We start from the raw sequence: 23,231 nt of genomic DNA on the forward strand, positions 1-23,231 counted from the left end.
ACAGAACATACGTGTAAATCTACCCCCCCCCGCCTTTAAATCAAGTTGGACGTAGCTTTGCATCGAATCTCGACCGGAAAGTAAACCTCCATTGACTCGAGTCAGGTGGGGGACGCTGCCGGTAACTTGCGTGGATCTTGCTCTCTGATGCTCCGACAGATCGCGGCCATCCTGCGAGGGTCCACGGGCTGGAATCTGTTCTTGTTTGTTCGGTCGCCTCTCCGGACTCATCCGGTCACACGCAGAATAAACACCGGAGTGATCGAAGTGGCTCCAGCCTCTTCGTTTCTCACCTGGCTCCCCCCTCGCCCCCCCCCCCCATCTCTCGGCTGCTTCCAGCTAATGAGCCGTTTCCCGTGTTTTTCCCGGTTGATTTCCGGCCGCGCTGCCGGTGGAGCGGAGGAGAGAGATCGATCGGGAGACAGACAGGTCGACTCGGGGATTCGACCCAACACTTGGACCTGCAGATAAACACGGATCCATGGGTTCGTCTTCGTGATCCGGAGCGCCTCGTTTCGAGCCTTTATAGGAAGGGAAGCGGATCCATCCTCCTCCAGGATGTTCCCCCAGGGGCGACACCCGGTAAGACTCGCCTGCCTGTTTCACCAGCCTGGTTGTTGCTTCTTTGTCTGACCCTGAGACGGGCTCTCCGGCTGCGTGGGAAGCAACGCGGGAAGCAACGTGGGAAGCAACGCGGGCTTGTTGATGATACTTATTATTATCTTTTTGGGCTTGGTAACGGTTAATTGTTACATTTGTTTACTTAGCATGTGAGCCAAGAGGGCTGCATAATGAGGCTCTATTAGGTTAGTAATATTGTGTGTGTGTGTGTGTGTGTGTGTGTGTGTGTGTGTGTGCGTGTGTGCGTGCGTGTGTCAGACGCCCCACCAGGCTCCAGGCCAACCATTCAAGTTCACCATCCCAGAGTCGCTGGACCGCATCAAGGAGGAGTTCCAGTTCCTCCAGGCGCAGTACCACAGGTGGATAATCCAAACGCACGCACACACACACACGCACGCGCACACACACACACACACGCATGGAAGGGTTCTTGTTCTTTACGGTTGCCAATCTCCTCGTTGTCATCTGCCGTTTCGTATCCAACCTGCACCCTAACCGTCGCCAGTCCCCTTACAACACGAACAAACCCCAGCGTGGGCCTCTTTACTCACCAATAAACCCGGATTAGGTTCACACACACGCACACACACACACACACACACACACACACACACACGCACCAGAACCAGGCCTCAATGTCAGTGCTTGCACTGTGGTAGGTCCCGGGTCTTAGTGATGGGTGAGAGCCAGAGGGGTGGTGTGTTGAGCTCAGGGGTTCATAAATCACTTCTTATTTTCCCCTCTGTGTGTGTGTGTGTGTGTGTGTGTGTAGTCGTGTGTTCAGAAAAGACTGCCTGAGCACGTGCGCAGTTGTGTTTTTCTTTCCCTTGTGTCTCGTGCCTTTTTTTTTGGGGTGGCAAAGGGAAGGCTGGCTGCAACAGGTGAGGACGTCCTTCCTGATACGCACGCTCAAATAGGAGGGTTAAAATAAACACCACGCAGGCAACAGACATCAGGAAGGAGGATTTGTGTCTCTTGAGAAGTTCCCTGCACTGTTTGATTTCCGTTCATGTGCGCTTTAGCTAAAACAGAGGGAACGCGGGAGACTTTTAAGCCGTCTACCAAGTTGTTTGCTTTACTTTTGATAATTGCCTAAGAAAACAGCCGGAGGACCATCAAACAGCCTGATCAGTATATGCTCACTGTTTAAACTCCGTTTGAGTGTTGAACATTTTAGAGATGGGCGACAGTCACACATTTGATTATTTTCCAAAGACTTGTTTGGCACTTCATTCGTTTATTAGCATAACTGTAAGTTCAAAGCAACTATTTAACCATCTGCGAGGCATTACGGTTTCATGCATTAGCGCTTAGTTTACGGGAATATAGACCATCGTGTTTGGGGTTGAACGAAATCGGACTAAAGTTCTTGTCGTTGTTGTTGTTTTTCAGTCTGAAGATGGAATGTGAGAAGCTGGCCAGTGAAAAGACAGAGATGCAGAGACACTATGTCATGGTGAGCTTGGTGCGCTATCAAACACAATCACACGCAGAGCTTTTTGCATCGCCGAGCGTGTGTTCGTAACTACACTTCAGGGCTGTCTTACCATGCAAAGCACGAGGGAAATGCATGCAGGAAAGCTCCACGTCACAATGGAGGTAACGCTTGTTTTTAATGTGTCCCTCGTGCTTTCAAAGGGGGACACATTTACCTAGACGTTGTACTCGAAACAAAGTGTGAGTTCAGTATAGTGCCTTAGTGCGTCTCCCTTTATTCCAAAAATGACACCAGCAAGTGGACAGTTATGCTGTCTCTGTGGTAACGCACCTGCGCATGTAAAACATCTGATAAACGATGTTGTGGCTTTTAAATGTAGCTTGACTCCCGTGTTCGAGCGGCTGTTGTGAGGAAATACAATCATCTTTTTCGATTGCATGCGTTTCCTTAGTTGTTGAACCTTCAAGGATCAGAGGTATTCTCGCTACTAACCATGTGACTCTTTGTTCTTCTCAGTACTATGAGATGTCTTACGGCCTCAACATCGAAATGCACAAACAGGTACCGAAGCTCATCTGTCTGCCACTTGTACAGCCTCTGCACCTTCTTGTTTGTCTCTCCTCCACTCTTTCTGGCTCTCTCTTTTCCCCGTCCGTCGTTTATTGCAGGCTTTTTATGTGTTTGGCATGTGTGCCTGTTGAGGTGTCCTCGTGTGTGTGTGTGTGTAAATGCATTTGTACATTCACTTGTGTGTGTGTGTGTGTGTTTATTCATGATCGATGGGGCTCTGTCTCCGTTTCCCCAGTTAGGGCCGGCCGCCTGAGCCCATGGGCAGGATGAATGGCTCTGTAGATTGATTGGTGCTGTCTAGGGGAGCGGCCTGCTTTATTACATTACAGGGGCAGGGCTGGGGAGGGCAGAGGAATCGATCATGGTGAGGCAGACAGAGGAGAGACCGTGGACTGGAGCTCCTCCTTTTAGAAGTAGGGAGTCGAAAAGGCACCAGCACTTAGTTTGGTTGGACACGTGCACAAGTGTTTAAACATTAATTAGAGGAGTGACACTTGCTTATTGTAATGTTAGGAAAGGACATTGATGCAGAGTAAAGATTTATATATGCAAGCAATGCGCAGCGTACAAATAGATGGTGCGTCCAGGTCTGTAAACAGGAAAACAATGCCAAGCGCAGCAAACCTGCATTTCTTTGAATCGCCATGAGAGGGTGGCTTCACTTTTACTCCTGAATGATCGGCATGCAGATGGGGATGATTGATTGCATGTAAAACAATGCAAGCACAGTGGCAGAAGGTCCAACACTTTTATGTGTGTCTACATATAAGGATGCACTGAAAGAAAACCAACAGACAGACACATGGACGAGGAGGGGAATGCTCCCACATGAGCGGTGGGTGCATCAGTCATTGCTGCAGCTATCAGGCAGTTCAGAGGGCAGCGTTGATTTATTGACAATTTCAGCCTATGCAAAGCGTATTCTGAAGTATTAAAATGTTTTCATTACGCTTGCATAAAAGGACCGTCCGGGGTTCCTATAACCTTTAGGTGTGCTGCGTGATTTGTTGTAGCTCATATACGATTCACCTATTGGCCTGCCGACTCACTTCTGGCTGATTGTGTGATGGTTTCTTTTTCCAAGCTGATGAAGAAATGCACGTTTGGAGAACGTGTTAAGCTGTCTTTCCTTCACCCTCATTGCACCTGATTGTTCTGAAGCGTAGAACCCACGACCATCAGATTTAAATGCAGCTAGCGGCAGTTGGCAGCTATCTAAAATAAAATAAAAATCTATTGAAAATGTTTTTGAATAGGGGAGATAGTGGGAGATCTCTTCATAGGATGTGGAGCACCATCTTACACAGAGTAAATTATTGTTTTTGCTGTGCTAATTTGTTGCTTAAAATGGCTTTAGAAAGCGCACAGTGTGGCAAACATTGGTTTGTGTGAATGAGGACCATGTAGTGAGCGGTCCTCGTTGCACTGCGACTTGGTAAAAAGAGCTCGTGGCTGCTGACATCAGGGTCACGATGGCTGTTCTGACTTGCCTCGCTGATGCAGCGGTTATTACGGTTAGAATGTGTTGCAAAGAAGTCTTCGATTGTATGGTAATCATTTCGAAGGAATTATATTTTCTGCATGCAGCCTGTCGGAGGTGGATTGGCCTCGCGACTTCACTGGGGAGGAGAGGTGCCCCCTTGACCCTCTCACACTCCCATAGCTTTTTCTTTCTTTCTCATGCTCTCCTCTTGTATTATTCTTTACTTTTTACAGCCTGAGTTCACTCTCCTTTCTTTCTGTCCCCCTCAGTCTCCATTTGGATCTCTTTTTCCCGCGTGCTACACCCCCAGCCCCCCACCGTCATTTCTTTTTTTTTTCTCTTTGCTCCCCTTTCGTTTTATGTCCATGTGAAGCTACTGTTCTTCCATTGTGAGTCAGATGCATCTATTCTCCACACACACACACACACACACTCACTCACTAAAACTCCAGGGGAGGTCATTAGCTTTGGGCTGCAGTTGTCAGAGCAACAAGCTTCTGTGGGTGGAGGGTATGGAGGATAAAGAACAACTCACCCCCTGCTGAGGAGCTACGAGTGTGTGTGTGTATGTTATGTGGCGGTAGTGTTCCAATTATATATGTAATGGGAAGCCTTGTCTTTGTTAGCACATTTTGCGTTCACTTCCATCTTCTCTGTGTTTCCTCGACTTTTGTTCACCCACTCCTCATTTACATCAGTGGGCCCCAACCACCGGTCCGCGTCCCGGTACCGGTCTGTGAGGCATTTGTTACCGGGCCACACAGAAAGAATAACTAATTTATACAATTTCAGTTGTATTGATTATTGGCGTCTAAAAGGTTATGATTTATTTTGATAGACTGGATTTTCTCCAACGCAACATTTGCCTGTGAATTTACTAAAAAAAAAACAGCCGTAAACTCGCGAAAATTAATAAAACACAAACGTCTTTGGAGAGCGTCTTTGCTAAGGGGAAATGTACAACTGAGGAGGAGGAGGAAGAAGAAGAGGAGCAGATAACCTCCAAGAAATGAAAACTTCTTTTAACAGACGAAACAGGGAGTCAGACATAAAACACTGTTTATCTCCAGCTGACTGGCCTCGTTAACGAGGCACATAGAGACCAAGAACCCGGGATTAAAAGACAAGTGTGGAATTTATGAAACAAAAAAACCTGAACATGTAGGACAGAAGCAATTATGGTTAGTAGATATTGGCGTAATACTTGTTTTATAGTTATTGCAAGTGCATTATATAAAGTTTATTGGTAAGATTATATTCCTCTTATTTTAAATTTAATTACCCCCCAGTCCGCAAAAAAATTAATTGTCCAGCATGAAACCAGTCCGTGGCAGGAAAAAGGTTGGGGACCACTGATTTACATCACAATACAGATCTATGGTGCACAAGAACATACATCACACATCACTACATCACACAAAAATGTCATGTCATGAGGCCTCATTTAGGGATTGCAGCTTCAGGTGCCCGCTGGATCCTTGTTAGTCAGTTAGCTTAGCTAGTTTAGCTGCGCTGACCTGATAGTACTTGTTTATTTTTGGGGGGGTTTACTCTTCTTAGGTGTGCTGAAATGTGTATGTCAACAATAGAAGTCTTGTCTGCAGAAAATTCCCATTTGCCCATTAGTTGTAAAGGCAATGTTATGAAAAGCCCTAACATCTAAAAGTCTGGTTATCAGATAGATAAGTCGTAATTTTTATTCACAAACTTTGCTGGTTAGTTTTTTGGTATGAAATGAACAATTCTTAGGCAATAATAAGGGGCGGCAGAGTGGCGTAGTGGTTAGCGCTGTTGCCTCACAGCAAGAAGCTACTGGTTTCGGATCCTACCTGTACGGAGTTTGTATGTTCCCTCCATGTCTGTGTGGGTTTCTCCGGGTTCTCCGGTTCCCTCCTACCTCCAAAAATATGCAATTTAGGTAAATTGATTAATCAAAATTGTCCGTAGAGTGTGAGTGTGAGTGTGTGTGAGAGAGTGTGTGTGTGTGTGTGTGTGAACGGTTGTGCTTCTCTATGTGGCCCTGCGATACGCTGGCGACGCATTCGGTGTCGACCCTGCCTCTTGCCCATAGCAAGCTGGGATCGGCTCCAGCAACTCCCGCGACCTGCAAAGCGAAAAGCAGAAGTGAATGAATGAGTGCAAATAACATAACAATGCACTGTTGAGCCTTTTCTATTTATGTGTGTGTGTGTGTGTGTGTCTAAGGAGCCATTACCGCTTTCCATGGCTCTTCCAGTTCCTCCTCACCTTGGCCTTCTTCGTATTAATTTGATTGGACGATATGTAATACGAGTCCCCTTATCTGATTTGGTGCCACCATGGGGGGTATCCGGTTGACAGGGGGGGGGGGGGATTGGACGGCAGGCGGATGTGTTGGCATGGATACTGGAGGAGAGCAAATGAAGTTAGTAGCTGATGAGATTATGTTGAAGTGCTGATGGGAAGAGGGACAAGAATACAGAGGATAGGGCGAGAGAGGCAGGACAAAGTAAATACAACAGGTGAGAGAGAAACCTGCGCTGACCCTGGTAATGAGGAAGTACGGTGTCATTGTCGTGCATGTTTGTGTGTGGGAGATCATGTAGTGACCCTAAAACGACACTCACGCTGGATTTGTGTTGTTATTGTATCGTAGACAGTATGTTTGTGTGTGTCGCATGCTGTCGGTGTTTTCCTGCTCTCGTATTCCCTCATTGGTGTTACTGAACAGCTGTCTATTCTCAATGAATGTAATTATGTTATTAACAACAAAGTCTCTTTCTTCCTTCATCAGACTGAGATTGCCAAGAGATTAAACACCATCTGTGCTCAAGTCATTCCCTTCCTCTCACAGGAGGTAAGCACGTTTTTTCCTGCGATTCATTCACCCTCGCTTTCGCTGTTAACTTTACTGATCAATCACAAAAACATTGTGTTGCTATGTTTGCCAGCATCAGCAGCAGGTGGTGCAAGCTGTGGAGCGAGCCAAACAGGTGACCATGGCAGAGCTCAACGCGGTCATCGGGGTGCGTGGGCTGCCGGGTCTTCCACCCACGGTATGTACCGGTACTCCTTTCCTCTCGAGTCAACTCGTGTTGGCATCATCCCTCCATCCATCCATTTTCTTGACCGCTTTATCCGCACCCGGGTCGCAGGTGTTGCGGGAGCCTATCCCAGCAGTCTGCGGGCGAGAGGCGGGGTTACACCCCGGACAAGCCGCCAGGTCATCGCAGGGCCACGCATAGACAGACAATCGTTCCCGCACACACTCACACCAACATTTGCATGTTTATGGTGGTGGACGCCGGAGAACCCGGAGAGAACCCACGCTAGGCTCGGGGAGAACATGCAAACTCCTCACAGGAAGGCTCCAAGTTGGATTTGAACCTGCAACCTTCTTGCTGACGTATAAATTACACTGGATCGTATAGAAAATGTAATAAAATAAAAATGTTTAATCAGTAATCTGATCTCATTTGTGGGCAAATATGTAGAATCTCTAACTGGCTTTGGGGATGAAATGGATTGATTGGTTGAATCGGTCTTTTTCCACACTGACTGAACAATGCAAAGTGTTCTTTATTGAAAAGACGTCATCAGGCTGTAATAAATGAGGCGCGTTATTTAAAACTTTTAAAAGAAGTTCCAAAAGCGTAAGCGTTGTTTGTCTCGTCATTTTGCTGTGATGTTACGGTTCAAAGGGAGAATAAGTTGAGCTGTGGGTGATGTTTCTGTTTTTTTGTTTGTTTGATGGGAGGTAGAGGAGAATAGTTTTCTTTATAGGGGCTTGACTGGGGGGGGGGGGGAAGGGCAGGGGGTTGAGTTGATGGGGAATGGGGGGGAGGCTTTAGCTTAGAGTGAGCAGTGGGTTTTGGAGAGTTAAATGTGAAGTGGACTTGTTAGTTGGCGTGGACGGATGGGGTGTGTGTGTGTGTGTGTGAGAGAGGGAGGGGGGGAGGTAGATTTGGCAGTTGCTGTTTGAGTCTTAATTGCTGGATTTCAGTGTTTGTGAACAAAAAAAGGAGGGGGGTGGGGGGGGGGGAGGAGTGTCACGGCGTGGCCCCTCCACTCCTCCCATCTCCCACGCCAGCCTGTCATTCACCCCGTTTGTGAGTTAAATGAGTGTAATGAAGCATGTTACCCCTGCTTCTACACACACACACACACACACACACACGCACACCAGCTCACACTAACGTCCCATGACAAACCAGGCTCCCTTTGCCTCAGCCAATACTTCCCCTCAATTTACCCCCATCAACGGTTCTGTTTTTGTAGCTGTGTGTGTGTGTGTGTGTGTGTGTGTGTGTGTGTGTGTGTGTGTGTGTGTGTAGTGGAGCATGCATTGCTGTTATCCCCAGAAAACAACATGCCGGCGTTGGATGGTTCAGGGTCTGTGTGCCGGCATTGTGTGACTCTGGATGCCCGTTAGTGTGATCAAGTGTGGCGTGGGGGTGTGTTTGTGTTTGATTGTTTAGCGGACGATCAGAGTTGTGCTGTGTGTGTGTGTGTGTGTGTGTGTGTGTGTGTGTGTGTGTGTGTGTGTGTGTGTGTGCGCGCGCGCAGGCAGGCATTGAGGTTGGGGCTGAAAGACTGTTTCGTTGTTCTGCTTTCATTCAGCGGGGCAGGACGATGAGAGTTACGGATGGATAGAAGGGAAAAGAGAAGGCGGGCGTTCAGGAGAGGGGGAGTGGCATTGTCAATTAGGTGAGATAAAAGTCGGTTTGACCTTCAGCACTCCTTCCACCCCTGCCGAGCCCCCCCCCCCCCCCCTCTTCTACTCCTCTCCTCTCCTCCCACTGGCGAATCGCTGAGCCTGGATTCCCGCGGCTACTGTCTGCGGAGGCAATAATGATGTTTTGGAACACAAAGGCATTTCACGCTCAGACGAGCGCCTGATTTGGTGTGAAAGAGAGAGCGGGGCTGCCAGCCAAACACTCTCTCCCTCTTTCCATCTGACCCTCTCCGCTCCTCTCCTCAGCTGCTTCGCTCCCTCACAAGACCTGACAGTGGATCCAGCAGCTGGGCTCCCCTCCCCACACTTCTTGATCATTCCTCCTTTTCCTCTTCATCTCCCTCCCTCTTTCTTCTACCGCCACATCCTCAGGCTCTGGGCTGTGATCCCAGCTGTCAGTGTTGTTCAGTGTTTGACCCCAGAGGGGAGGGTGTGTGTGTGTGTGTGTGAGAGTGAGGCGGTGTGTTGAGGGAGAGGATGTGTTCACTCCTTTCTAGATGGCTGCAGCTCGTTGAAGTGCTGCAAACGCAGACACTGAAGAGACCGTCCCATTAGAGTCTTCAATAAGGCCAGAAATCTCGATTCATTCGTTACGGACGTTTGGGCACCAAACTCGGTGTTCCTAAGTGTTCCGACTGAATGACGCTGCTACTTCAGATTCCATGCAATGCACGTAAAACCAACCAGTGCAAAATGTCAGCGCCTGAGAGTACAAGAGGGGGGGGGGCATGACAACTCGCCCTCGGGGGCGCGTTGGGTGTCGGCTCGCTCATTGACATCAAGCCAGTTGTAGAGTGGTGAATGCTGCTGAGCATTGTAAGCAGCGTGAGCCAATACGCATCGGAGATTTCATCCTGACGCGTCTGTTTGCAGAAACATGTGAAATGCTGCAATGTTGTGTTCGCTGACCGGACGAGACGGGCCGTGCGCTGTTTGGACTCTGGATGGACCTTCTTCTGGTGGCGATTACGCATAGTTGTAGAATATTACCGTATTTTCCGGGCTATAAGTCGCTCTTTTTTCCGTAGGTTGGCTGGCCCTGCGACTTGTAGTCTGGAAAATACGGTATTTGTGCACGCTTAAGGTCTGGATTGTCTCACTTTCGTGTTTCTGTGGTTGGAATAGAGACTTGTGTGTTTTACCTGCACTGGCGGTCTGTGCGTGTTCTTCTTCTCTTAATAGCGGTTGCTAACAGCTTGTAAGTTTATTACTGCCACCTTCTGGTGGTAGCGCTGCATTACTACCAGGTGCAGGTAAGAAATAGGGGGACACATTTTTCTTACAAAGTTGCAGGCTTCAAAGTCCCGCTTCGCCCACTCCGCTTACAAATTGCTACCGTTTGATGGCTCCATTTCGCTCATTGACGCGTCATCAGGCGGCAGATTTTGACTCCATCAAATCCACCAATCAAATCTCCCTGCTCTACTCCAGTAGCAAATCCCAAATTGCAGCTGAATGTCTTTGCCCTCGACTTATCTCACCGCCTCTTCCTGTTGTTTTGTTCTCTCTCTCTCTCTTGCTTCTACAGCAGCATCTGTCCCATAACCATGGCGGTGCCCCCGTGCCTCTCACCCCGCACCATGCTGGCCTCCACCCCGCTCAGCTGGGTGGATCAGCTGGTCTCCTGGCCCTGTCGGGGGCACTCGGTGCTGTTCACCCACATCTTGTGGGAAAAGAGGGCGGTGACAAAAAGCCCCACCTGTCTGGACCAGACTCTCACCCTGGAGCGCCTGAGCACCTGAGAGGTGAGCAGACACCCCCCCCCCCCCAGAGAAATCACTGGCTATAGACACGGCACGTCATCCGGTAGTTGATTGAGTGACGGTTATATTCATCGGGCGTCGGTTTGTGTTCCCTTTTAAGAAGCGTGATGAAATGTTTTTGGGCTGCTTCCAAGTCAGTTTCCATGTGAACTTTGTCTAATATCTATAAATTCCTAATTCTTTCTCACTTCTGTCTTGTTTCATTGCTCTTCGAATCACCACATCCTTCAACCCCAACAACCGATGCTTTCCCAATGGCAATAGAGCGAGAGCCCAGCACAGTGAGTACTTCCTCCTTCTTCCTCGGTGTTCTGATATGAAAAATACTCAGTTTCTTTTCAAGCGGTTATTTTTGTTCCTTTCCCATGCGATGGTATTATTGGTACTGAAAATGCAGTATCTTAACGTTCTGTTGCACGTTATTGCTGAGACGCACGCATCCAAAGATTTAAGGGTTAATCTTGCACGTCTGTTGATGAGACGGGCTGCATTTAGATTTGAATATTAGAACTTCAGTTATCCTAGTTTTTCCTGGTGACCCAGTTCACCTGGAGATGGCTCTCTACATGAACGCATCTCGCTTTTGTTTTGTTCCTTGTGAAACGCATCGTCATCTTGTTTGACACGCAGATAGCGTTTATCCTTAATTTGTTTATTTTTGAGTTTGTGTGTGCTCGTGTGTGTCGTTTTCTTTTTTTGTTTGTGCGTCTTTGGGGATTTATCTTGGGTAGAGCGTTGGCCTGCCTCTTTGATTCTGCCCTAGATCTGCGGTGAACTGAAGGTTTCTTTTCTCCTCCAAATGAGCCTTTTAGCATGGTCACACACGCACGCACGCACGCACGCACACACACACACACCCCCCTCCTCTCTGGCCGAGTATGCATTGTTGTGCCTATTTAACACCTCAGTGAGCAGATTACCCCTTTCTTTCCTCTCCCACTGCCCCTGATCCCACGCTTAAAGACTCTCATTGTGTTTAATATCACCACTGCTGCGAGGGGAGGGATTGAAAGGGGAGGGGAGGGGAGCCGGGCCACGGTCATATGACACCGTGTGTGTGTGTGTGTGTGTGTGTGTGTGTGCGCGCATTAGTGAGTGACAAAGAGAGAGAGAACATACATGTTAAATGCTAACGGGGGAGGGGGGTGCTTCTGTTTTGCGGGTCAGTGCATCTATGCTCAGCTCACTAAAACCTTTCAATTCGGCGGAATACAGATTTTCAACCCCCAACCCCCCCTCCTCCCCTCCCTTGTCTCTTATCAACCTTTCTTCTCCTCCACACTCTCACACCCTCCTTCAATCCTCTCTGTCCTCTAATCTTATCCCCTCCCCTGCCCCCCTTTTTCTCACCCCTCCCCCTCCTGCTTCCCATCATCATCTCTTGGCTATTCCTCCTCCATTTACCCCCACCCCCCAAGGTCCAAGTGCTCGCGTTGCTAGATGTGTGCATGCGCTTGTGTGTTAGTGTATGTTGGATGCACATTTCATTGACCGGCTGAGACGATAATGGACTCAACATGAAGCTTTAATCCATTAACAATAGGATCCGTTGGTCAGGAGGCCAGAGTGGTGTGTGTGTGTGTCTGTGTGTGTGCGTGCGCGAGCACATGCAGTCTTTTGACATGAGTGTTATGCAAGTAGTGCACACGTAGTCTGTTTTACACTTGATTATAGACAGGTAATTACACATTTTGTGTGTATGTGCGTGCACACACACACACACACACACTGCAGTTAGTGGCAGGTGAGGGAGCACTGATAGATTTTGAGAGCCACTTGATGCAATCATCAGCTTCAGTGGCGTGTGTTGTGTGGCTGCAGCTGGCTGTGGTCAAGTGAGCAGAGAGGTTGCTGTTAAAGTGTCGGGCCTGCTTCACTCAGGCTTATGTGAACTATCTGCAGTGAAGAGTCTGTTTTTATAACCTGCTCCATACATTGCTGAATTAGTGGTGGGTGGATCAGAGGGTTTAAGAGCTTATGAACACACACAAATTCATAGCCTGCACTGTAAATGTCCCCGTTGTCTCTCTGCTGCAGATTCACAGTCTCCTCTTTGTCCTCTGAACAGCTTTCAGTTTTCTTCCTTCTTTCTATCCCACCAATCGTATTTCTCTAATCTCTCTTCTCCTGTACTGTCCTGTGTTCTACTCCAATCTGTGTCTGCAGAGTAACTCTTTGCTGCCAGAAAGCATCAGGAACTCGGATAAGCGGCGCAACGGACCGGACTTTTCAAACGACACCAAGAAACGCAAGGTGGACGATAAGGACTCCAGCCACTATGTAAGAAAGTGGTTTAGAATTCATCTGTGGTCAAATGATGGTTGAACACCAAACGTTAGCAATGTTTCTTTGTGGCTTTCTTAACAGTATTTTTCTGCCTTCCAGGACAGTGATGGGGAGAAGAGCGATGATAATTTAGTGGTGGATGTCTCAAATGAGGTCAGTAAGTTTTTATTCAAGTTTGTGATTGTGATGGTTGTTAGTCCTAGAAGGGATGGTAGTCCCTGCCTGATCGACTAGTGTCGAAATATGCCGATGTTACTTTTACGCGATGATTTTGTTTCCAGGTTTAACTGAATTCTCGTAACCCCCCCCCCCCAGGATCCCGCTTCTCCCCGCGGCACGCCTCTCCCCTCCCCGAGAGAAAATGGCCTGGATAAAACACGTCTTCTCAAGAAAGACCCCTGTAGTCCAGCCTCTACGGCTTCATCTGCCAGCTCCTCCTCTCTCAAATCCAAAGAGATGCCAACGGTACGGATAGATGAGACGAAGCTGATTGAGCTCATTTAGCATATGGCTATTTGTCAGTAGTTACATATGTCTTGTCTATTTCTATAGTTTCACTTTTCAATTCCTTTCTCCAGCGAGATAAGGCAGGTACCCCCGGGTTAAAGTCAAGCACACCCACGCCAAGAGGTGACTCCACCCCTGGACCGAGCTCCACCACTGGAATCCGACCCAGTATATCAAAAGCGCCTTCCATGGAGGTACCGCATCCACCCAGTGAGTATAAGCATGATATGATATGATAAGGCGTGATGATCATTTTTGTTCCACGAAACACCTTTACCATTGCAAATGTAGACAATCTGATTAATAAGAACGTTAAATCAGAGCTGTAATTCTGAATCCCAGAGCGTAGTAACCATAGTAACTGGACTGTTGACACCACGGCTGTGGTGAGGAAGGCCCCGCAGCGACTTCACTTCCTCAGAATAAGCTGCTGGTGGCGGCTTCCTACAGAGCCACTGTGGAGCGCATGCCGCATCACAGCGTGGTGCAGTGGTTGCAAAGCGGCAGGCTGGAGAGCTCTGGGGAGAGGGATCCAACACAGCACAGAAGATCACGGGTTGCTCTCCACTGTCTGTGGACAATGCTACCAACTCTCGCTACTTAGCATGGCTGCTAACATAGTCAGAGACCCATCTCACAACCCGGACAGCACGTGTTCATGCTGCCGCCCTCATGGTGGCGCTATAGGTCACACAAAACACACACATTCACACACACACTGCAATACGAACTGTATATATTAATATAATATAAAATCTAATATTATGCTATACCTAATAAAGCTGGCAGATGAAACCTCGATTCTCGTGTTTTTATGGACCTGGAAGTTGAATACATTTCCCTTTCCACCTTAGCTGCAGGTTTGCGCACCCCACTGGCTGTTCCGGGACCGTACCCAGGTGCATTTGGCATGTTACCCCACCCAGCAGGAATGAACGGGGAGCTCGCTGGCGCCGCCGGCGCTGCGGCTTACGCTGCGGGACTGCACAACATGTCGCCCCAGATGAGCGCCGCCGCCGCCGCTGCTGTGGCTGCGTATGGCCGTTCACCCATGGTACGTTTTACATCTGTGTGGGTGACTTTCACTTGTTTGGAATTGAGATCCGTGGATCTTTGGTTTTAGACCGATTCATATAATCAACTATTTCTCTTAGAAACATTCTCGTCACCAGCCTCTGAGGAGGGAAAGGATTGTAAATGGCATTAAAACAGTCTTTCACACTGGACTGAACTCACTGAAAGCAATTTAACCATATTTGCAAATCAGTACTGGACAAAATGGATACTAATGTCAAAAATGACAATTTGTTTTCATATACGAAACAAAATTTGGATATTTTTTTGAAAGACAATGTTTAGGTTCCTTTGACAGGAATTCCAGTGTTGTTTCTTTGCAGGAAACAGTATCTGGCTTTCACTTCTGGACACTCGAGTTTCCATCTCATTATTATTTTGTACAACTTGGGGGCTGGTGGTGAGAGTCAGGGAGCAGCACAAAGAATAGTATAGAATGGAATCATTTTATTGACGCGTGCTTTCTGCTTGAAGGCAAAACATTCATGGTATTTTTTGTGGCTTCCACTTCACAGTTCTTCCCGAAGTACCGGGTGATGACTGTTTGGTATGCGCAGTGCTCACAGCAATACGCAACTACAGTGAAAAGAAAATGTAGCGTGTTGGAGATTTCCCTCTATTCTTCATTTAATCTGTACATCCCAGAAACAGGAGATGTCATATTTTTGTTTTTGCCAAATAATGGCAGAAAAAGTCTCATCCTCCAGTAGAGCTGAGCAATTTGGTTGATTGCTGGAGAATGGTGGCGAGTATGAATCCAGGGCCGCCTGCGTGCTTAAAAGCAGATGTGTGGGAGAATTTCAAAATCTTTTAAGCTCACAATTTGCACTCACTGTTTAAATAAATGAAATGAATTTTCTTACCACATCTTTGATTCATTTTGTCCAACATTTGCAAGCTGCCAATCAGAACCATATATTGTGTGCTTTCAGTCCAATTAATTCAATTCAATCCAAGTCACTGGAACACTCGCAAGATGTCGCCAAAATCACTTTAAAGTCTCTCAGAAAATGACGTAAGTGTATTGAATCGTATCGTGAGCCGAGTATCGTGAGATTAGTGTACCGCTACAGCCCTACCCTCCAGACATTTACATACAAATATCTCGTCACACCTTTATCAAACACAGATTAATTCCATTTGCCATGTTATGCAATGTCGAGCAACTTTTTTGGTAGCAGTCAATAAAGTAAATTATTGTATATATTTCACTGTTACGTTATATTTAGGGGTGTAACGGTTCACGGGACTTATTGAAGCAGTTGGAATGCCTTTATAAGTACCGTACTGTAAATGTTATATTCCAAAGTGGAAAGTGTCAATAGTTGCACAGCTGCGTTCTCCTGTCTGTTAAAGTATTTATTCAGTAGGCCTGCTGTTGTTTTTCATGTTTGGGGGCCTCGTCACTGGGCTGTATTTGCTTAGTATTCGCTGCACTGTTTAAATAGGTTGAGAGGACTGGGAGCTGAGCAGTACTTGATGGAACTTCGGGGTGTGTACTCATCAGCTGTATCTGTGTGTGTTGGATTCAAGTTCGAGTGCAAGTACTGGCGGCTCTGCTACTTTGTTTGCTGACTCTTGAACTTGTCCGACGTAGAGGGTGTGTGTGTGCTCAAGAGCAGTGTTTGCATTGTGCTCATGACTGTTTGCCGTCTGTCCCACAGGTTAGTCTTGACCTGTGTGTGTTTTGTGCGTTTATGTGTTGTCCTTTTAACGTCTTGACGTCTGTGTTTTCCCTTCAAGGTTGGTTTTGATCCTCACCCTCACATGCGAGTTCCTGGAATGCCTCCGAGTCTCACGGGCATCCCTGGGGGCAAACCGTAAGTGTTTTTTGCAGTTGGTTTTATGTTTGAGGTCTGATTTAATTGCTCCGTGGTACAACTGAAAACCCTTCCTCTTTTCATTTCCTCTGTTCTTTCTCTGCAATTTCTTCCTGGTTCTGTGTTCTCTGTTGTCCTTTTTTTGGGGTATAATTTAACATGATTGTACATTATATTTAACCTCCTGTCATCCTTTTTTTTTTTTTTTTGTATCATCAGTGCTTACTCTTTTCATGTGGCGGCCGATGGACAGATGCAGCCGGTCCCCTTCCCCCCAGACGCTTTGGTGGGCCCTGGCATCCCTCGTCATGCCCGCCAGATCAGCACACTAAACCACGGAGAAGTTGTGTGTGCCGTTACCATCAGTAACCCGACTCGACACGTTTACACAGGAGGGAAGGGTTGCGTCAAGGTCTGGGACATTAGCCACCCAGGAAACAAGAGCCCAGTGTCGCAGCTTGACTGTCTGGTGAGTGAGGTGTTAGTAAAACAACTAATGGATAAATAGTGAATGTGTGTTATCTATATGAAGTATATTATTGCATATATAAAATCATGAAATCTATTTGAATCTTTCTGCCACATCAGAACCGAGACAACTACATCCGCTCGTGCCGTCTCCTCCCTGATGGTCGGACGCTGATCGTGGGAGGTGAGGCGAGCACGCTGTCCATTTGGGATTTGGCGACACCGACTCCCAGGATTAAGGCCGAGTTAACATCATCAGCACCAGCATGTTACGCTCTGGCCATCAGCCCAGATTCCAAGGTCTGCTTCTCCTGCTGCAGCGACGGAAACATTGCAGTCTGGGATTTACACAACCAGACACTCGTGAGGTAAGACAGACGTTCACCATGCTTCGCTTTTAAACCTAGTTTGTTCTTCGCTTTGGGCATCTCCAGTTTCTGCCTGCCAGTTTGCTCTAATCCCCTGACAGCCACCAGTAGTGACCTTCCTTGATGAAGAGACAATGCTGTAACCTTTTGTAGGCTGCGATTCAAATAGGCCTTTGTTTAAAATGTTTCGGCGTTTTATCCTGCAGGCAGTTCCAGGGCCATACAGATGGAGCCAGCTGCATCGACATCTCCAACGACGGCACCAAGCTGTGGACCGGAGGCCTCGACAACACTGTGCGCTCCTGGGATTTGCGGGAGGGAAGGCAGCTGCAGCAACATGATTTCACATCGCAGGTATACGCTCCTATCAACAATCGCTGTCTCATTCATTATCCTGTATGGCACGAGGCATTAAAAGAAATGACCCCCCCGTGAGATTTAATTTGTGAGCCCTTCTGTCCAGATCTTCTCTCTAGGCTACTGTCCGACGGGGGAGTGGCTTGCTGTGGGAATGGAGAGCAGCAACGTTGAAGTCCTTCATGTCACCAAGCCCGACAAATACCAGCTACATCTACACGAGAGCTGTGTGCTCTCCCTCCAGTTTGCCTACTGCGGTAAGAAGCTTTTTGCGTCAGTCAGTCCCCTCTGACTTTCCACTGAATCCATTTCTGTAAACAATTTGATACTGAATAGATCTTCAATTAAAAATGCATCCGAGTCATTAAATCAATCCTCCCCCAGTTTGATACATACGAATATGGGCTTGTGCTTTTTGCCATATGGAAGAGGACGGCTTGGATCAGTACATTTTAAAATGTAATGGATGTTTTGCAGTAACGTTTCTGGCACATTTAATCAATTTAAGTGTGTTTCAACACTTCTTCTGTCTTCTGGGCTGCTTTGGTGAAGACTTAGATTTGACCAACTCAAATTGGCAAAATCCAGTGGCTATTCAGAACAAATAAACTCTTGATATCTGACTTTACATCCTAAATTAATTCCTTATGGTCAATAAAGAATGACCCCAGCCAAGGACAACTGAAGGGTTTTCTTTGTGTTGACCTGAGTTAAGCAATCACGTAACACCGAGACACAAGCTTATAAAACTATCATGCATACATATGTGCATTTATATGCCTTGTCTCCTTCAAAATGCGTTTTTTAAATGAACTCAAAACGAGAATAAACATCTCTCTCTCTGGATGTGTTTCTTTTCTGGAACATGTCCCTCAGACATCCACTCTGAAAATGTCCAACTTCCTCAGGACAGACTGGACAGTTGTTTTTTTGCCTTCTGGTTTTAGGTTGAGTTCATTTAGGTGAAGAGCAATAATTAACACTTCCCTGTCCTCTTCCCAAAACTGAGGAAGCCTCCTCATTATTCTAGAACCCTTCCTTAGCTTAGTCACCTAACTTTGCTGTACAGCCACTGGGGTTTGCATTGAATTGTGGAAGCCAATCTCAAATGATGCCTGGATAATGTTTTATGTTTTTTAAGTTGGCGATGTTTCCATGCAGCCGGGTCTCTGGCCAGAAAGAGAGAGTTGGCATGCAACACGGGCTACATTATATTTTGGTTCTTTAAATTTTGTTTCTGATGACTGTTTCGTTTACTCTGAGATAGTTCATCCTTTTTGTGTGTGCTTCTCTACCCAGGTAAATGGTTTGTGAGCACGGGGAAGGATAACTTGTTGAATGCTTGGAGAACACCGTATGGAGCCAGCATATTCCAGGTGGGGACAACAGGACTCTGTTTCGTATAAATTATTCACATGAGCATATGTACTTTAGCTTTATGTGACCAAACTGCTTTGGCTACCTATAATTAGCTTTTTAGCTTTGTCACCATTGTCATTCGTGCCCCGAGATGCGTTGGCGACGCGTCCGGGGTGTACCTCGCCTCTCACCCATAGTCAGGTGGAACAGGCTCCAGCAGGACCTGTGACCTGCAAGGTGGATAAAGGGACTCAGGATGAGACGGATGAGGTCGCCTCATCCACAACAAACAAAAAAAATGAAGGGATGGTTGGCTTGTCATTTGTGAAAACGCACAAAGAACACCTCCCAAAAAAACGGAAGGACAAATAATTTCATTATGTATCGCCATAGTAATACAAATTTTCTGAGAGCATAGTTTTGATTATTTACCGTCTTTTAGTATATTTCATGAGACATTCATGGCTCATGACTGACTTCCTGTTTTACGCCCATCTTTGTCTTCAGTCTAAAGAATCGTCCTCTGTGCTGAGCTGCGACATATCTGTGGACGACAAGTACATAGTCACTGGTTCGGGGGACAAGAAGGCCACTGTTTACGAGGTCATCTACTAAAACGATGGAAAGAAAGCAAGGACATGCGGTCTTCCCCACAGACCTATGTTTCCAGAATTTCCAGAGGAGACAGAAGAAAGGAGACGAGCATTACACATGCACACATCTTTTGTCTGTCCTTTCATGTCAGCTGGGAAGTAACTGGAGCAGCTCGAAGTTAAAGGAAGTAGAGGAATTTCTTGAGCTCCCTCCCCCCCCCCCCTATGCCTTCTACCATTGGCTGCACTGGGATCAGGTATCGAGATCAGACAATGACTGAACGAAAGGGGCTCTGCATCGATTTGAACAGGGACGACCCTTCTGGAGATTGCTGTATTTGACATCAAATTTCGAGCCGACGCTCCAACCAGATAGACGACTATGTTGTACACGGACTGAAAGAAGGAAATGTGGACGCAAACTGACACGCCGTGTGGGAGACACAGGAAAAGTGTTTATTCCAGTCAAACAATGCTCCCAGCTTGTTGATATCTCAGTCCTGACCTTCTGACCTTAGAACCTCAGCCTGCCGTTCTGATATGCCTACGCTGTCTGAAAAGTTACTTTTCTGTCTGAGCAGCAAGTCCTATTCTCAGTAACTGCACTGTAGTTGTAGCTGTCCACCTACACGTTTAGTACACGTTTAGTACACACACAGTGGCGACTTTAAACGTACCGAAGACCATCCTGACTTATCTAGAATCGCAGCTTTGGGGATCTTTCTCATCGGTCTTCATGATTTGTTCTGATTTCAGGAAACCACTAAATGCATTTAAATAGTTTGGTGAGTGCCGGTAATCTGCTTTCCGAACCAATTAAGGTTCAAGCAGAATCTATGCTCGGCTGCAGGAAAGCTTGAACTATGGATGTTTCCTTCTTCAGCTTCAAGTTTTTGTGCCATGAACTTGACATGTCGGCCAATCCCCAGCTTCCGTCCCGCTGTTACTGGATGGACCTGGAAACGTTCAGGAGTCTCAGATGGGTCTCGAGTCAGGATTACAAACGGTCTTTCCTTTCCACATGGCCTTGTTAAATGAAGTCTGGCCCTGTGGTTGATGACGATGCAGTTCATCTGCTTTTGATCTCATTTGGTCAGTCATGCTGATTCAATTTAACCGTCTCAAATCAAAGTATTTCCATTAAATTACAATTAGTCTTTGGTTAATGTTGTACATTTAGCCCGACCCTTTACCTGCGTCACTCCTCGTAGCACATGATGTCTTGCTGCAGAAGATGGTTAACCACGCTTCAGAAACGGGGACCAACGGTTGAACCTTGGCGAGTAAATTAACCGTGTGTTTAATGTGGCGCCTCCTTTCTGGGATATTCACTAAACAGATTCTTATCATGCTGTCTAATGTTCCTGAATGTTTGTGTAATACTGTGTCATGTCTTTTCACTTGACCAAGACTTAATACTAAAGCAAGATTAAACTTTTTTTAGTCATATTTCAGCTTCGTCAGTTTCAGCCATTCTAAACTCACTGATTTGCATTATGCTTTTTTTTAAATCTATACTTGCCTGTTGAATGTTTGTAAAAATGTATATACCGGTATGTTCTTTTCTTTTCCCATACGGGACATGCTTTAGAATGACGATGTATGTTTTTGGTGTTTTACATGGAAAAGAAACATGTAGAAATATTAAATGGTCCTAATTCTAGCTATTCTAAAGTGATTGAAATATCTAGACAATAAATGTGTTTTCTTTGTTTTGCAACTCGAGTGAATTTTGTCTTTCTTCGATTGTTACGACGGCACTTGCAGACCATCACTGATGACTCTTCTGGATCAGTGATTAGCAAATGACAAACAAAGTGACAGTAGAATTAGAATCAGGAAAACGGTATTTTCATTTCAAAGTTATTACTCTGAAAAATGAACTAAATTGTTTGACGGCCATTAGAAGATGATGATGTCAATAATGTTGTGTCAAGGCAAGGAAATGTTAAAATCCCCATACATCAGCCAGTTCTTCAATGACATCTTTGGTCCCCAATTAAAACCAAGATCAAAAATACAAGTGACTCAACTTGGTTCTCTTTCATGGATGGAGTTAGAGTTTACAATATACCCCCCCCCCCCCAAGCGTCTTGAACTTCACAGTTGCCATTTTGCCTCTGTTCAAATGCATCATGTAAAATGTCAGGTGACATTGACGTGGTATTTTGAGTGATATATTGGTTTGAAGGGGATTTGCGTAATGCATAATGTATGTATGACAAGATTAGCTCATTGAATTTGAGATTACCAGCATCCGGTAAAGATAGTGATTGAGTAAAGGATTAAACTGATGTGAAGAGGATGCAGCTTTTGTTGGCGTGAATGCGAGTGCGAATCCAGTTGATACAGCAAGCAGCTTGACTGAATGATTCCTGCTTGTGTGGGCAGCTGTGTGCGCTAGTTCACTGATGTTATTACAGCATTTTAATAAATCCACCAAATAACACTGCAGTAACTAGATTATTACTGTAATATATATATACTGTACTGTATATGTTAAGGCTGTAGTTTTTTCAAATGAAATGCTTGACATATTATAAAATCTCATATCTGTCATAAGGACAAGATAACATTTTATTCACATTATTTTCCCACCCTATAAGCTTTTTGTCAGGCAGACCATTTACTAAAAATATTTTGTACACACATTTATATACTGAAGAGGCAACGTCTGATATTCTATGATAAAAAAAAAAAAGTAATTTCAAAATGTAAATTAATTTCTTAAAACTAGTATCAGATTATGTTTTTAGCCAAACCTTTTTTTTCTGCTTTAAAGCCCAATATTTTTACTGAAATTGTGCCTTTTTCAACTTAGAACATTATTTTAGCCATATACTTGTGAATTGGTTTTCACAATGTGTAGCTAGCAAACTGGATATGATTCACTCTTACATGTAGCAGCAGGATCCTGATTCACAGTTGTTTCACCTGTAAATAACAATTTTGCTAACAATTTTTAAAAAGTATTTTATATTTCTGTCAGACAGACCAAAATGAACTTTCTAAAGTATTAATTTCAATACATTCAATCTAATGTTTCCTGATTTGGCTTTAAATACCACGTTTGAATGCCAATGTTCTCTGTGAATTGTTGCTCCTTACAGCTCCAGCCACTTCTGCTGAATTATTTTAGTTAGGTACAGGAGAAGAATGAAAAAGTTGGGCTCCCCGCTCAAACATGTTTCAGGGAAGTTCCCCCTGTGCAGCACTTTTGTGGATTTTTGTTTTTAAAGCCTATTGATATGGAGGAATAGACAGTGGCAAAACAGAGCAGCTGTTCAAATCATCTGCTTTTTTAAATAACCCAAGTCAAATCCCCTGCTTAATACTAACACCCACAACAAACAGACTATCCCTCTCCCTCCCTCGTTGTAAACTGTAAATCTGATTAATTACTGTGAATACATAATTCTGTCTATCACCAGCTCTTGTACACACACAGTCGTACAGTACGGAGTGATTATGTGGCAGTCGCAGCAACAACAGGAAAGCTGAGCCCTGGAGAGAAGAAAGGAGAAATTAAAGAAAATCTGACTTTAAGTTTTCTGTCTATCAAGGTTCCTGAGCTCTGAATCGCAATTCCCCTTTTGATCATCACCGCTGCTGCCTCTCTCTGATACACAGATGGATTATTCCCCCTAAATCTCCCAAATCCCAAATCCTATTTATCCCAACGCCACACATAAAAAGACCTCTCTTCCCACTGCTCAGATCATGTGTACAGTATGAATGTGAGTTTGCTTGTATTTCTGGGGACCAGTTTGGGACATGAGCTATTGACAATAAAAAAGAAAAGGTTTTGGG

General features: G+C 45.8%; 1 protein-coding gene across 1 annotated transcript; it reads left to right on the forward strand.

The window, feature by feature from the left end:
- The first annotated feature begins 558 nt into the window (after positions 1–558).
- On the forward strand, positions 559–19,443 carry LOC137914197 (transducin-like enhancer protein 1). Its single transcript, XM_068757802.1, has 20 exons — positions 559–582; positions 880–980; positions 2,014–2,077; positions 2,576–2,620; positions 6,886–6,948; positions 7,043–7,147; positions 10,355–10,571; positions 11,694–11,710; positions 12,756–12,869; positions 12,975–13,028; positions 13,191–13,340; positions 13,454–13,592; positions 14,243–14,436; positions 16,200–16,276; positions 16,496–16,745; positions 16,865–17,112; positions 17,319–17,466; positions 17,576–17,726; positions 18,769–18,845; positions 19,336–19,443. The coding sequence occupies exons 1-20, from the start codon at positions 559–561 to the stop codon at positions 19,441–19,443; spliced, it is 2,346 nt and encodes a 781-aa protein (XP_068613903.1).
- Positions 19,444–23,231: the final 3,788 nt, after the last annotated feature.

Source organism: Brachionichthys hirsutus, unplaced genomic scaffold (assembly GCF_040956055.1).
Source record: "Brachionichthys hirsutus isolate HB-005 unplaced genomic scaffold, CSIRO-AGI_Bhir_v1 contig_700, whole genome shotgun sequence".
NCBI classification, from domain to species: domain Eukaryota; kingdom Metazoa; phylum Chordata; class Actinopteri; order Lophiiformes; family Brachionichthyidae; genus Brachionichthys; species Brachionichthys hirsutus.